This window comes from Megachile rotundata, chromosome 3 (assembly GCF_050947335.1).
Source record: "Megachile rotundata isolate GNS110a chromosome 3, iyMegRotu1, whole genome shotgun sequence".
Taxonomy (NCBI): Eukaryota; Metazoa; Arthropoda; class Insecta; order Hymenoptera; family Megachilidae; genus Megachile; species Megachile rotundata.
This window is the reverse complement of record NC_134985.1, coordinates 13,479,348-13,495,601: the sequence shown is the minus strand read 5'-3', so window position 1 is coordinate 13,495,601 and position 16,254 is coordinate 13,479,348. Positions and strand designations below refer to the sequence as shown.

Below are 16,254 nucleotides of genomic sequence, written 5' to 3'. Positions count from 1 at the left end.
GTCGCGATTTTACGGTGTAGTGTTTGTCAACACTGTGATATATCACCGGTAGAACTGATATGCGTGCAATCAGAGTACAGTCGAGAGTAAATCTAGCTTTCCTAGAGAAAATGGGTCAACAAAGGGTGAATAAACCTACAATTCGTTGAGCTTTACGTATATTTGAGGATCTGAAATTACGGGATGGGTTCAGAACTTAGGAACACAGAAATTTATGGATCTTGGAATTTAGAGATTTTGAAATTTAAACAATCGTTAAAAATTATTAAGTTCACACTTGTGTTTTCTTACAAAGATATTTTTTAACATAAACTACAGGTATTTTTATTGTAACTGTAAACTCATGGATATATTTTATTTGTACAGATGATCCTCAAGAAGTTCCAAGGGCAAATTTACAATGACACACAAGTTATACACTTATCAAGATTTATGTATCAAATCATAGGATGTACAAGTCATCAAAAAATATCAGGACAAGTCGAAGAACATAATTGTAACCTAAAAATGAGGTATTTCGAAATAAATTCAATTTTCGAATATGGGAAAATATTTAGTATTTAATACAATACGTGAGCAGACAAGGTAGTCTAAGATTAATATTAGGATCAAAGAAGACCTTGGCTCATTGAGAGGGTTCAGATGTTCAAAGTGTGCAAAGAGGCCAATAAATTGAGCATCTGCTCGTCCAAGAACCTGTCAAAGGGGCTCATATTCGTAACATACTTGAATTTTGCTGTCTTAGCTTCATGAATGTCAATTAATTGTTAATTAGCAGCTGTAGATGCAACAAACGGAATACAATGTATTACTTCGTCAAGGTTTCTATCATAATTACGCGATCAACGCAGGAAGCCGACTATTAACCTTGTTCGATCGACTCTTTATACAGGAAGTGTGAATTTAACGTTTCCGAAACGTATTTATTCGACGAAATTGTACTGCCTGAATTGACGTTTACACATGATGGTAGATTATTGCTGGATGGTCGGAGAATTGATTAACCATTGTGATTGTAATTGCAGAAACTGTCATCGTTGAAAATCAAGCAGGTAGATGCATGTGCTTTTGTATCGATGAAATATGTGAGTCTAGGAGTGCCATTTATCTTGAGTAGTCAATTCATGCTTGAAAATTAGCGAGTTTGATTGCAATCTTGGAGGTTCCTTTTCTTTAATAGTTTGGGATTAATTTTTAGTACTGGGACTTTGCAACTTTGTGACTTGGGGTTTAGGGACTTAAGGATTCTGGGACTTGGGTATTTAGGGAATTAGAAATTTAGGAAATTGCTAATTTAGGGGATTAAAATGTGAGAATGTGGGAATCTAGAATTTGGGGTTTGAGAATGACTAAATTTAGAAATTTGAAACATAGTAAATATAGAAACAACGGAAGTAGTGTAATTCTGAGGTAAGGTTAGGAGCCTGTTCACATGCTATTAGGGGATAACTACGGTCTTCTTTACGTCATGTTGTACTTGAGGATGTGCTGAAATAGAGGCACCAAACAAAGAACGGAAGTCTCAGAGCCGTGACGGATGAATTCGACCTACAGCCTAAAAACGGACGTTTAATATGAGACGGAAACTTGAACCCTTTTAAAATGTTTATTGCGCTTAAATTGGACCGTGCAACGCACTGCACTTTAAACTAAACTTCTTGTTCACATATTTTACAATAATTATAATTGTAACGCTCTCTTGTATTTTTAATATTCTTGTTGTTATAAACAAATATTGTGACGAACTTTCCAATTCAATATTCTTGAAAACGAAGTCCTATATACAAAAATTTTGTTGCAAATTTTTAACTTAATTCTTGTTGTACAAATGTATGTTTCTTTTGATACAATGACTTATTAATTAATTTGTATTATAATAGTTTATAAAATGACAATAGCGTTGCTTGTAATATTTTGTTAACACTTAAAAAATATTGTGAGTATTATAAGTAGATACACAAAAATTGGAAATAGTTATAAGTAGTTAAATTCTGATAAAGAAATGTAAAATGTGAAGTTGCAGTCTCTTATAAAAGGAACGAGATACACGATACGATTATTGCCGGTCATACAATTTTCTCGACTATGTCAGTATCTAAAACAATTTCAGCGAATAGAAACAACAGATGCGATCACTTCTAAGAATATCCTATTCTCCTTCGAAAACAACCGTATCGTTTGAGATTATTAACAAGGGAAACATGACTTTATGCTCGTCGATGTAAAGCAACGATAAGGTACGAAAATATACGTCGAATCGAACCGAGGAAGCAAAATGGCTTTTGCTCGAATCAACATAATTTATCAGTTGCTACGATTGCTATTTACAATCAGGCCATTGTCGTGTGTTGCGCAACAACGCGTTCGCACCGTATAAACGAGAAATCGATTCGTATAAACTTTACCTTTCACGTCGAGCCAACTTAAACTGCATTTTTTAGTTCTTCAAAAGTACATTAACTAATAGGTACATTACTTCCTATGGAGGAAGTCGATTCAATTAGATAGTTACCTAGACTTTAGTCTCAAAATTTGGGCAGGAGATTCACTCTGGAAGAAATAGTATCAGGCTGTGATTTAGAAGCGATGAACAGTGGGTAACAAAAGCTCTAATTTAAGATAGTGATGTATGATAGTATACAATGTTCTATTAAATTCCATTGTTACAATGTTTGCTTAAAATATAAATCAAGTAGAGAAACTTATTGAAGTCCAAAAATTTCAAAACTTCAGGAGTACCATAACTCCAAAATCCCAGAAGTAATATAATTTCAAAGTTCTGCAGTACAAAATCCCCAAAGTTTCATAGTTCAAAAGTCCTATAATTCAAAGTCTCTATAGTCCCATAATCCAAAAGTCCTGCAGACCTAAATCCCTAAAAATCCTAAAACTTCAAAAGTTCTAAAAATCTCCAGCTAACCAATAATCCTTAAAAGTCCCTAAAAGTTCTAAAACTCCAGAAGTCCCAGAAATCCTAAAAATCTCCAACTAACCAGTAATCCCTAAAAGTCCCTAAAGGTCCCAAAACTCCAGAAGTCCCAAAAATCCTAAAAATCTCCACCTAACCAATAATCCCTATAAGTCCCTAAAAGTCCTAAAACTCCACAAGTCCCAAAAACCCTAAAAATCTCCACCTAACCAATAATTCCTATAAGTCCCTAAAAGACCTAAAATATTCTTCAACCACCTAAGTCCAAATATCGTTAAAATTATGTCTGCACATAAATACAAAAAGTACGAGAGGAAAGTATATCATAAAAAATTGAATTGTAATCAAAGAGAATTTTATAGGTAAAAGTTGTCTATCAAAAGTGAAACGAAAAGAGTTTTTTAACGAAGCCAGAAGAGTTACGAGGTACGATACAAAATGGATACCGCATTAAGTAGTCGTCTTTCCTGGCGCAGCGGTGAATTAACCGCAGATTGAATGGCGCTGGTAAAATTAAATTTCAACTTGATTTAATTATTCGAAGAGCACAAATTAGGTCTGCCTCGATACTTCAGCTCGAGGTCAACGAATGTTCCGTCGATGCACGCAAGAATGTGCGATTCACTGCCACGGATCGTGATTTAATGCGTGAAACTGGCGTTATTAATAGATTTCCACGGAATTTAGACATTCGCGAGCATCGTGTAACTCGTCAATCATCCAACGATCACTCAAACTTCATCCTTAATATAGATGTTGTCTGCAATATATGATACGTATTTTAATATGCATTTAATGGTCCTATTTAAGCGACTCAGATATTTAATGAAGGAGTTTACCTCATAAAATAAATTTTACAGTTACAGAATCCTTTTCATAGAAAGTAAAAAATGTTATAACATTGAATTTATGTAATACTGAGATGGAACAATAAAGAGCTTTTAATGATTAATTAATTTGAATGAAAGCAGCAAGGATTCTTAGAAGTAGACCTTTACTATCGTTCCATTAAAGAGTTATAATGATGATTAATACACGCATCGACAGGGACAGCTGTGTTCGATCCGGGCACTTTTAATGAAAGTCGATGAAACGATCATCGGGGACAGGATCAACACGCTTCACCGAATATTGTAGTCGCATTAATATCAATCTTTTTTTCGTGGGATAGTTATTCGTAGAGGTAGGTGCTGTACCATTGCTTCCTTAGTGTTCTATCAGTGACACTCGACAGGGAGCAATCCGATTACACCAATAACTGGAATAGCTTCTTCTCCACGGGATGTCCTTGTAAATCAGTGGCTCCCAAATAAAGCAGTGCAGTACCGTAAACCTGAAACCATGGAAAGTGAATATCGGTACTTACGACAACTATCTTTCTTACTATAAATAGCTTCTTTCAACAATGGAATCGAATGGAACTGGGCTACGTTTTCTATCATTTAAATTAGTGTGCTAGAAGATGTTCTTGTATTTTGTGTATTCAAGATTAGGTATGTTTACAAATTTTTAAATTCCAAAATTTCCCAAATTTCAAATCATCCAAATTGCAAATTACCCAAATTCCAAATCCTCCAAATTCCAAATTTCCCAAATTCCAAATCCCCCAAATTTCAAATCACCCCAATTCCAAATTTTCCAAATTCCAAATCCTCCCAATTCCAAACCCCCAAATTCCAAATCACCCAAATTCCAAACCCCCCAAATTCCAAATCACCCAAATTTCAAACCCCCCAAATTCCAAATCACCCCAATTCCAAATTTCCCAAATTCCAAACCTCCCAAATTCCAAATCCCTCAAATTTCAAATCACCCCAATTCCAAATCACCCAAATTCCAACTCCCCCAATTCCAAATTCCCCAAATTCTAAATCCTCCAAATTCCAAACCCCCCAAATTCCAAATCACCCAAATTCCAACTCCCCCAATTCCAAATTCTCCAAATTCCAAACCCCCCAAATTCCAAATCACCCAAATTCCAAACCCCCCAAATTCCAACTCCCCCAATTTCAAATTCCCCAAATTCTAAATCCCCCAAATTCCAAACCCCCCAAATTCTAAATCACCCAAATTCCAAATTTCCCAAATTCCATATCCCCCAAATTCCAAATCACCCAAATTCCAAATCCCCCAAATTCCAAATCACTCAAATTCCAAATCTCCCAATTCTAAATTCCCCAAAATCCAAATTCCCCAAATCCTCAATTTCCCAACCTCTCAACCTACAAATTACCAGATTCCTAAATTCGCACTAAATGCCACCAGTAATACGTGGAAACCTGCGTGACGCACCACACACGTACCTAAAATAGAATAAATTGGTAAGAGTGCGTAGACGTACTGTACAAGCATGTAATTTGTATTCTGCTTTCTGCAATGGCACAAAATGGTAGATACCTTTGACGGTGGTCGTAGAAGATACACCGGAGTTATTTTTCGCTGCTTACGCGTTGTTTCCTTGTCGATGATTCGTTTCTAGCCGAACGGGAATCGTTCGGAAGGAACGTTGTTGGTTCGGCTTGATTTCGGCTCGATGGATTATCCCGCTTTGCTTGCAGTTTCAACGTTGTTTTAGCATTTCAGAATTGCTGAGGTCGTAGTTTCGGCTCGAACAGCTGGAAAATTTGAAGAACGTGGCAAACATCGAAAGAATTTACTGCGATGTAGACAACTTTAACCCGATCGCTATACTTGTCGTTTTTACTTAACCTATTCGTCGTCAACCACCACTCACTATAATATAAATTTAAACTTATACAATTTATAAATTTAAACTTAATAATAATTTAATAATCTTACCAAATTTTTATTTGCATCGAAATATTTCGCTACGTCACATTTTCCTCTCAAACTGTATAAAAACCTTCATCCCGTCTGACATTTATAAATTTCAAAACGTCACCTGCAAATGAATAATCGAATCTAATTTTCGTATAAAATATCTAGTCATCGGAGCGTAAAGAACGGTACAGTTTTCGCGGAGTTTAATGGGAAAGCGTAATCGATAATTGAAGGAACTATTGAAAGCACATTTTCCAGTTCAAAGTGCTCCGGCAACATTAAACGTGATCGACCAACGGATCCTTTGATTGCAGCCGCTACGAGTGGCCGCCATTTAAGTAATAAGGTCAATGAATTTTCTTCTTCTGCTCCGCGGCAAGTCAGACGCGCATAAACTTTCATCCGAGACGGTCATCTTTAGCCGCAGTCTCAATTTCAACGAATTAAGATGTCACGGAGAGCCGCACTGCATCGTTGCTGCTTATTTTTTATAGATATATTCATCGTGCAGGAATTTGCGCGATTTTCATTCCTTCGTTCGCAAAGATCTCTTCACTTGATGTACATTACGATTTCTTTCTGTTAATGCTGACTTCTTTGACGGGATTTAGGGATTTAGGGATTTGGGGATTTGCGGTTTGACAATTTGTAGATTTAAAGATTTGAAAATTTTAGAATTTAAGAGTTTTCAGACTTAGAAATTTGGAACTTTTAGGAGCTAGGAATTTTCTAATTTGGTAATTTATACAACTAGATATTGACAGCTTTGAAAATTTATAAATCTGGGGATTTAGGATTTGAAAATTAACGAATCTGGTAATTTAGAGATTTAGGAATTTACTGTTCTGAAAATTAAAGAATTTTATAATTTAAAAATTGGGAAATTAATGAATTATCAAACTTAAAAAATTGCATAATAAATTTCAAAATTAAAAAATTGTGTTCAGACGCAAAAGCCGCTTACCGCCATTCGCGACGCAGCGCCCCGATCTTTCGATCCCTAAGCATCTAATAGTAGCGGTGTTTAACAGCCGGTGACCCAGTATGTTAATACTTTCTCTTTCGTTAAGTATTCTTTTGTTCTCGGTTTCAGTGCACCTGTATTGTTCCCTGGTCACACAGCTGTTTCGTGACAACGCGATAACGGGTCACGAAAGTAATGACCCGATTTTTTCTCTCCTGGTCCGTCGAAGTTGTTCATTGAATTGAACCGAAGGTATCTACGAAGTATTTTTACGACAGCTTCCAATAACGCGTTCCGAGCGTTCGGCTATTCTTCCACCGTAGATATACACTCGGTCTGGACAGAACATCCACGGTACCATCAAGATCTTTCTTTCAAAATAAAAATTATGTGGACGAGGAAACAGATTGTAACGGGGAATCTTTCGTGATGGGCATAGAAAGCCACGAAGGCTCTCCGTTGTTACAAAGGTAACGTATTTAGGTGACTCGACAATTTTTATCGAAACTTGCTATTCATTTTCTGCCGCGACGCGGGAAAAAAGAAAGAATATCGCTACATGACTTTCTTGACCCGAGCGTTCACTGCAATTATGAAGTCGACTGTTCGTGCCGTTGCCATTCACGATAATTATAACTTTAGAATAAAAGTAATAATCTCGTGCATTCTTTAAATATATATTTTTAACAATAGTTATAGACTACGTGGTTTATAATAGACTATAATAGTCTATAAGGTTAAGATAAATTACTTAATTCATGGACTATGACTCTCATATGATTTACTTACATTTTGTAGATCTCGATGTATCATAAATACGTATAACGTGATCTAGTTATGTTAATTACCTAGTTATGAATAATTCAATTCTAACCTTTGTTTAACTATGACTTACTATCGACTATTAAATCTAAGGCCTACCATAGATGCACCGGATATGTATTTTGTAAAGCATCCGTTAAACGCGCCACCTGTATTGTTTTGTTTTTATAGGACCCATTCACTGTGCGTATAAAGACATACTTTCAATCAATTTTGATAAAAATCGACATTTTAATTTCTGGTAAGAACAAACGTTTTTTATCTAGTTTTAACAAATTTATTTACTCTGTTGTTGAAACAGACCAATGCATTATTTTTATGAATTAACTATTAACATGTAAATATAATTCTAACCTGCAACAACGATGTTTAAGATAACCACGCATAAGAAGTATTCTTATTTAAATTTTCATTAAATGCAGTTATAACAAATCTTTTTAACGTTTTCATACAGATGAAGTGTGTTGCATTCGGTGTTCCACGAGGGTTGAACAATTTAAAAACACCTCTAACCAGTGCGGAAAAAACAAAAGAATATTCAACAGTAACAATGTATGTAACTCTTTCATTTAACACAATAATTTTGTCGACGACAATAACTTTTATAAATTAATTTAAAACAGAATATAAAGGTTGTCATTCTATTAATTTTTTAATTTTAATACTAATTCTTTTTTTATTTTATAGCTACATATGAAGAGGCTAATTGCATGCTGCATAGAAGACTAACTATAAATTGTTGAACAGAGTATTTATTTTTAAAATATTCACAAAGGTAGTCTTGGCCTAATTCCACATGTGTCAATGCATAGGTTTACAGTATACAATTTTAATTGAATATTTATTTTTTCTAGAATGACTTTTTATATTTCTTTTTTCAGTTAAACGAAATAAGTAAAATGACAGTTATTCGAACGACGGCCGTTAGACGGACATCTACCCCAGTTAGCTCGCGTGGTCAAAGATCGACGCTCGGCGCCGCGGCGCGGTCTGGAGCGGATTGGCGCTCGTTGAACTTGCACGCGGAGCTGCATGCGTGCACGTTCCACGTTTGCGACTGCATGCAGATAGCACGTATATATGCAAACGCGCCCCTGCACCGAGCATTCCACTTATCTGCCTACGGATTTCATACGGAATGTTAATGGCAAATGTACGAGAACGTGTACGCACGATCGATAAACATCAAATTACGCCAAATATTGCATTTATGCATAGTCCATCATGCACGTACAATTAGAATTTAACGACGAAGTCGTGTCGTGATCTCCCGGCTCTGATAGCTTATCAATTTCAATTTCATTAATATTCAGGTAAATCACCTCTTATGGTTTTAATTAGACCGTGAACTGATAGAGACCTTTATAGGTCTATTAAAATTTTATATGGTCATTTTGGGATCACTAGGAATGAGAGTGATTTTTCAAAGTTGTTATTTTGGAATTATAGGGATGTAGGATTCTAGAGATCTAGAATTTTGAGATTTGAAGATTTGAAAATTTGAAAATCAGTAAATCTTAAAATTTATAAATGCGAAATAACCTTCGCACCCTAGTCTCAATCAAATTACACGAATGCGCAAGAGAACGCAAATCACATACAGCGAATTGCGAGCGTAAGCCGCAAACTTGCGTCGGAATACAGAGTTCAGTGTAAAACAGGGGGTTCAAGATGCTGAAGTAAGGAAAGAAGCATGTAATAACAGTCGCAACGTGTTCCACGAGAACAGTGTCTTACACAAGATGCTCGTAAAAACATTAAAGTGGACAGATACAAAGCGGCCAATTATGTACCGACGGTTTCCTTGAAACTGCAAGCCGCAAAAAGGGTCTAACACTAGAACCACTGACTTGAACAACAATCACGTTTCATAACGCTCCATTTAGACGTATGCATACATGCACCCATAATGTACACATAGTCTTTTAAAATATGCATATACGGTGCCAACAAAACGTTGACTTGCGTGCGCCTTACTTCCTTGCATGGTTATACATACATATTAGTTCATATGGGAACCTGGGAGTATACTGCTGCAGGGATTTAGGAATATAGAAATTTAGAAATTTAAGGATATTGAGATGTAGGAGGATGAGGATATAGGAATTGCAGGATGTGTATTTGGGAGTATAGAAATTTTTGGGTATAGTTTTGGAATATCAGATCTTTATTTGAGGATTTGTAATGTAGGGATTTGGGGATATGTGTATGTAGGAATCAGTTGGAACTAAAGTTCCAAAGCTATAGTGCTCCAAGGTCTCAAAAACCAGAAGTTCAAAAGCTCCTACAGTCTCAAGGTTACAAGTTCTAGGTCCTAAAGTTAGAAGACAATAAATCCCAAAGATCTCAAACTCTAAAGATTCCAAGGTCTCAGAATCCAATGCTACCAAAGATCCATAAGTCCAAGACAATAGCTTCCAAGTTTCAAGGTTACTAGACCTAGGTCCTAAGTTAGAAGACCATAAGTTCCAAAGACCTCAAACTCTAAAGATCCCAAGGTCTCAGAATCCAACGCTACCAAAGATCCATAAGTCCAAGACAATAGCTTCCAAGTTTCAAGGTTACTAGTCCTAGGTCCTAAGTTAGAAGTCCATAAGTTCCAAAGATCTCAAACTCTAAAGATCCCAAGGTCTCAGAATCCAATGCTACCAAAGATCCATAAGTCCAAGACAATAGTTTCCAAGTTTCAAGGTTACTAGTCCTAGGTCCTAAGTTAGAAGACCATAAATCCCAAAGATCTCAAACTCTAAAGATTCCAAGGTCTCAGAATCCAATGCTATCAAAGATCCATAAGTCCAAAGACAATAGCTTCCAAGTTTCAAGGTTACTAGTCCTAGGTCCTAAGTTAGAAGACCATAAGTTCCAAAGACCTCAAACTCTAAAGATCCCAAGGTCTCAGAATCCAACACTACCAAAGATCCATAAGTCCAAGACAATAGCTTCCAAAATTGCAATTCCAAAATTTCCAAAACTCCAAAGAGCCAAATTTCAAAAATCCAAAAATCTTGAAGCTTGAGAACTTCCAAAATCCCTAAGTCCCACCAGTCCAAACTTAACTGGTGCTATTTCTTGTCTTGTAATGCCGTCATATGTACATTGTAGGTTAAATAAACGAGGATCCATACACGATGGATCACGAAGGATCGAGGAGAGCTCGACGCTTGGCGCGAAGCGGAATTCGGATCGTGAAAGGTGGGGGAAAGAAAGACGCTCGGTCGAGGAAAAGCTCTTTACTGCCGGCCGAAGCGCGTACGCTCCATCTCCAGGCTATCGAGCGCGCGGAGCGGCGCCGACCAGCTCCAGTTGTAGCTGAGCCGCCGCGACGAGACGAGATCGCAGCGGCGGCGTACCTCTGCGTCCCTTCCCTATTTCGCCGCCCCCTTTACCGCCGTTCCTCGCGATCTCACACGACTCCCGACTTCTGCACGGGTCAAAAGTGCTCCTCGCCGAGGATTTCGTACGAGGTTCTTCACCGCGCGTGTTCTCTCGAACTGTGAGGAAGATTCTTCAGGGTACAAGTTGCTTTCGAGAACGTATCATTATAACGGGGATCGTTTTGATCAACATATCGGTGCACGTTCCGTTTAGACGTTCAAGGATATTGTATGTGCTGATTTGCGAAATGTGTGAATGGTTCTGTTGCGTATCTCGTTTTTGGTTGCACCGTGATTTATCGATACCACTTTCTCTGTAACCCGGTGATTTATTACTTTGCATACGGAGATACGTAGAGATTGATGAAGCAATTCAATGGATTGCTGAATCGTTTTTCTGTTTGTGATTTTGATTGCGCCTACAGATTCCCAAGAGATTCTGCAATTTGTTTTACAGCAGATCTCGTGGTTTGGAAATTCTTCGTTTGAGCCGAACGTGCACCAGGTTGTCGGACAATTTTCGGATCAAAGTTTAGTAGCACGTTTTACGATCATACAAATTGCACTTCGATAAGTTGTATTTCCAAAGTTTGTGAGTGAAATCGTGAAAGGTAAAAATTGGTAAATCATTATGGGATCGAGAATAAAACTAAAGGTAAACCTGATTGGTAAAAATTTATTTGATATTGTATATCAATATTGAGTACTTTAAACTTCTTTGCAGTAGTATAATTTTGATTGTAATGTTTCCATAAAGTGCTTCTTGTATGATCCATATCGTGTTACCAAATTTCGGACAAATTATCCGACACCCTATATAATCAAGAACGATCAACCCTGTAGTATGTAGACAGTGGCGGATTTAGGTTTCAGGGTGCCCGAAGTATATTATCTAAATAAGATGAATAATAAAAGTATAAGTAACATTATGACCAATTAACTTCATTGATAATAATTACACGTATCATAACATATGTTACCTACCGAATTAACCAAAGAATTATTAAAACTTCTTACAAATATTTTAACAAACTTCCCAGTTCAATTTTCTCAAAAAGCTTTGCACGAAACAACTGTATTCCACATGTTCATTCACGTAGAATCTGATAGTTTGTACCGCAATTTTCGGACACCCTGTATAAATTAATATCACCGTGGGTCCCCATTTCACGGGACCCCATAAAGGCTGCACCGCGTTCGCATAAATCCGCCACTGTCCGGACAAGATTCCGTCGCGGTACACAAAGTGCGAGCAACAGTCTCTGAGTCAACCTCGTTTGATTTTCACGAAGAAGTGAAAGTACCGCGTGGCCAAACACGATCGAGGGCCGAAGAAGCGTTCATCTCGATGAGCAGAAGCACGTGCTGGCTCGAGTAGCGTGGTCAGAGTGGATGTGAACGGGGGTCAGAGACTGGACCAAAGAGACAATGAGGCTGCAAGAGGTGAACGTCGTTTGCTTGGTCCTGCTGATCCTGCGAGTATCCTGGGCGGACCAGTCGCAGTATGGCAGGACCGAGTGCCCCCATAAGTGCATGTGCTTCGGGAGTACCGTGCGGTGCATGTTTCAGAAGCTCAACCGTGTACCACGGGTACCAACCAACACCACCGTTCTGTAAGTCCTCGACTACAGCTTTAAGATTGTGGAGATGCGCGAGTATAGTAATTTGAGGATTTAGGGTTTTAGAGATTTGAGAATGTTGGAGTATAAGTATTGTGATGTGGAAGAGTGGAACCTAGGAATCGAATTTATAGATCTAGGGATTTATGGATGTATAGGTTTAAGAATTTAGAGATGTAGGAATGTAGGTATCTAGACATATAGGAATCTAAGGATGTAAGGATCTGGGATGAATCTAAAGATGTGGATACTTATGTATATAGGTATACTAGATACCTATGTATATAGGTATAGCTATGTATGATACCTATGTATATAAGCATACCTATGTATGATACGTATGTATGTACGTATACTTATGTATGATACCTATGTATGTAGGTATACCTATGTATGATACCTATGTATGTACGTATACCTATATATGGTACCTATGTATGTACGTATACCTATGTATGTAGGTATACCTATGTATGATACCTATGTATGTACGTATACCCATGTATGATACCTATGTATGTAGGTATACCTACGTATGATACCTATGTATGTAGGTATACCTACGTATGATACCTATGTATGTAGGTATACCTATGTATAATACCTATGTATGTAGGTATACCCATGTATGATACCTATGTATGTAGGTATACCTACGTATGATACCTATGTATGTAGGTATACCTATGTATATACGTATACCTATATATGATACCTATGTATGTACGTATATCTATATATGATACCTATGTATGTACGTATGCCTATGTATGATACCTATATAGATAGGCATACCTATGTATGATACCTATATATGTAGGCATACCTATGTATGTAGGTATACCTATGTATGATACCTATGTATATAAGTATACCTATATCTGATACCTATCTATATACGTATCTAAAAGAATATGTGTCTACTAGTAAAAGTCACTAAAACTCTAAAGATCCTAAAAGCTCTAACAATCCCGAAAGTCCAAAAAGTTGTAGAAGTCCTCTGAGCTTTTTAACTCCGTTTTCCGTCGACCCTTTTAACGTTACGGCCAATTAGCACTCGTTGTATGACCACCTAATAGGGTATATTGGCAATTGCAAGAATTTTACGCTGTTAAGAATCCGCCCGTGTAATTATACGTGCACCGTATGTTTGATTCGGTATTCAATTAATTATACAGCGGAATCTGATTCACGCAGCTGTTATAAAAGTCAGAAGGCTTCTGGTTAATTGAATCTTCGTTTTGATATTCCGTGTGCCGTGGAAGCAATGGTTGATCGAAGACGCGCTGTTCAATATACATAATTGGAGGATCGTGTTTCACTAAAGATAAAAGGAATTGTATATACCTGTGCCGAAGTAACGCCCGTATCGAATGTCCAATATATACTTTCAATTATTACGCGTATAAAAATGATCTTTTCGTTTCTGAATGAAATAAATATGGATTACGAATGTAACTTCGGTTTGGTAAAAATGAAAATCGGGGATAGGAATTCTAAATAAAATATGTTACTCTGTACGATTCTGTTTGAAAATACCATTTCAATACGCTTCGGTCTGCAAAATTCTGTTTCGTTCGGTCAGTATTTATATCGTGCTTTGTCCATACGCTTCGATATTTCTTCGTACAGCATCGAGACCACGAATCCAGTTAAAATAGGCATGACCGTGTTGCTTAAACTATATATAAGATACGGCGAGGCGGACGAGGATGAATCTCCGAAGAGAGGAACAAAGGTGGAATCGCGTGAATGCAAATTCTTGGCTGCACGTGTGCATACTTAGGTTCTACTTGTTGTTCGGTAAAACGACCAATCACCGATTACCAGTTTTTTTTATTTTCGCACCTTTGCTATTTCAACGTTGTCGATTTCTCACGTCAGATTATATCCTTTCTTGTTGTACGTCTCGTATGCTTTAAAATGTGGGAACATTTATTTTTCTGACATAAAGAAAACATGTTATTACACGTGTTACATTCTCAAGTGTTATATTGCCACTCGTTATATTACCATATATTGTACCACGCGCTGTATTATTATCTGCTGTATTACCGTGCAGAATATTACCACATATTATATTACTGTTCGTTACATTGTCTCGCTTTATATTACCAATTGCTATATTATCGTATGTTAAATTTTCCAGCGATATATTGCCTCGTGTTATATCGCCGTGTACTACATTATCGTGCGTCAAGTTTCCTTGCGATATTTTACCTCGTATTATATTGCAGTATGCTATATTATCGTGCGTCAAGTTTCCTCGCGGTATATTGCCGTGTGTTACATTAGCGTGCGTAAAGTTTCCACGCGATATATTGCCTCGTGTTATATTGCCGTGTGTTTCATTAGCGTGCGTGAAGTTTCCACGCGATATATTGCCTCGTATTATATTGCCGTGTGTTACATTAGCGAGCGTGAAGTTTCCTCGCGATATATTGCCTCATGTTATATTGCCGTGTGTTTCATTAGCGTGTGTGAAGTTTCCACGCGATATACTGCCTCGTGTTATATTGCCGTGTGTAACCTTAGCGTCCGTGAAGTTTCCACGCGATATATTGCCTTGTATTATATTGCCGTGTGTTACATTAGCGTGCATGAAGTTTCTACACGATATATTGCCTCGTGTTATATTGCCGTGTGTTACTTTAGCGTATGCGAAGCTTCCACGCGATATATTGCCTCGTATTATATTGCCGTGCGTTACATTAGCGTGCGTGAAGTTTCCACGCGATATATTGCCTCGTATTATATTGCCTTGCGTTACATTAACGTGCGTGAAGTTTCTTCGCAATATATTACCTCGCATTATATCGCAGTATACTATATTATCGTGCGTCAAGTTTCCTCGCGGTATATTGCCGCATGCTACATTATTGTGCGCCAAATTTCCTCGCGATATATCGCCGCGTGCGATATTATCGTGCCTTAAGTTTTCTCGCGATATATTGCCTCTCATTATATCGCCATATGTTATATTAGTGTGCCTGCAGTTTCCTCGCGATATATTGCCTTGTATTATGTTACCGTATGCTATGATATCGTGCGTCAAGTTTCCTCGCGATATATCACCGCGTGCAACATTGTCGTGCGTTAAGTAACCTCGCGATATATTGCCACGCGTTATATCGACACGTATAACCTTACCGCGCGTTATATTACATAATATTACCACGCAACCCACGATCGAGTTGAAAACCCGTAGATGTGGAAATTTATTTAGCATCATCGATCTACTCGTTTCAAGAGTATCATCGACGATAATACGATAGCGTTATCGATTTCTACTAATTCGCATTACAGTCGAGTATTACAACGTTCTTGATTTCGGTTCTCAGTTTCAATTAACGATAACACACAGTAGACTGCAAATTTATGCCACGACCTCGTCATTGAATATCTTAAAAGGTCACCGACCAGTTCACGTTTTTTACGAAAAAGAACTACTTGTCCATCATGTTTTTTTCACCGCCGATATTTTCAGAGCGTTTCGTAAGAAGCGTCCTCGTTCTTATCAACATTTCGGAACGTGACATCACGTTTTATATACGATCCGTCGAAACGCGGACACAACTCGACGCTGTTTAACGGTTTAACGCCTTACTCTCCCTTCGCGAAGTTGATTTTTCCCTCGAAAACGTGGATCACAGGTGAAAACACGATAACGAGTACTATCTGGTGATAATATTTACGCGTCGAGACGTTTTTATCGTTTCGGTCAGTCGATCCGACTAAGGGACGTCTCGATATTTGTCTTCGTCG

At 37.5% G+C, this 16,254-nt stretch overlaps 1 protein-coding gene and 1 long non-coding RNA gene across 9 annotated transcripts in view; one reads left to right on the top strand and one right to left on the bottom strand.

Moving 5' to 3' along the window:
• Window positions 1-2,630: 2,630 nt before the first annotated feature.
• Window positions 2,631-7,840, bottom strand: LOC105662149 (uncharacterized). Of its 4 annotated transcripts, none has more exons than XR_001095543.2 (6): window positions 7,464-7,840; window positions 6,675-7,010; window positions 5,729-6,555; window positions 5,327-5,544; window positions 3,769-4,262; window positions 2,631-3,689 (listed from the first exon to the last, which is right to left on the bottom strand). It is a non-coding gene; the product is annotated as an uncharacterized LOC105662149 (long non-coding RNA). The 4 variants fall into 4 exon arrangements; XR_013037400.1 differs by having other exon boundaries at window positions 2,631-4,262; window positions 5,729-5,831; window positions 5,900-6,555; XR_001095545.2 differs by having other exon boundaries at window positions 4,126-4,262; window positions 7,464-7,837.
• Pxn (Peroxidasin) overlaps window positions 7,004-16,254 on the top strand; it is a 24,743-nt gene continuing 15,492 nt past the window's right edge. The window contains exons 1-7 of one of the 5 annotated variants that reach the window (XM_076529251.1): window positions 7,004-7,144; window positions 7,668-7,737; window positions 7,951-8,048; window positions 8,184-8,271; window positions 8,378-8,649; window positions 10,599-11,008; window positions 12,163-12,483. In XM_076529251.1, coding sequence (XP_076385366.1) covers window positions 12,299-12,483 — 185 coding nt within the window. In that variant the 5' untranslated portion in view covers window positions 7,004-7,144; window positions 7,668-7,737; window positions 7,951-8,048; ... (2 more) ...; window positions 10,599-11,008; window positions 12,163-12,298. Of the gene's footprint in view, window positions 7,145-7,667; window positions 7,738-7,950; window positions 8,049-8,183; window positions 8,309-8,377; window positions 8,810-10,598; window positions 11,009-12,162; window positions 12,484-16,254 lie in introns of all 5 variants that reach the window. The other 4 variants (XM_076529253.1, XM_076529252.1, XM_076529254.1 and 1 more) reach the window with 4 other exon arrangements.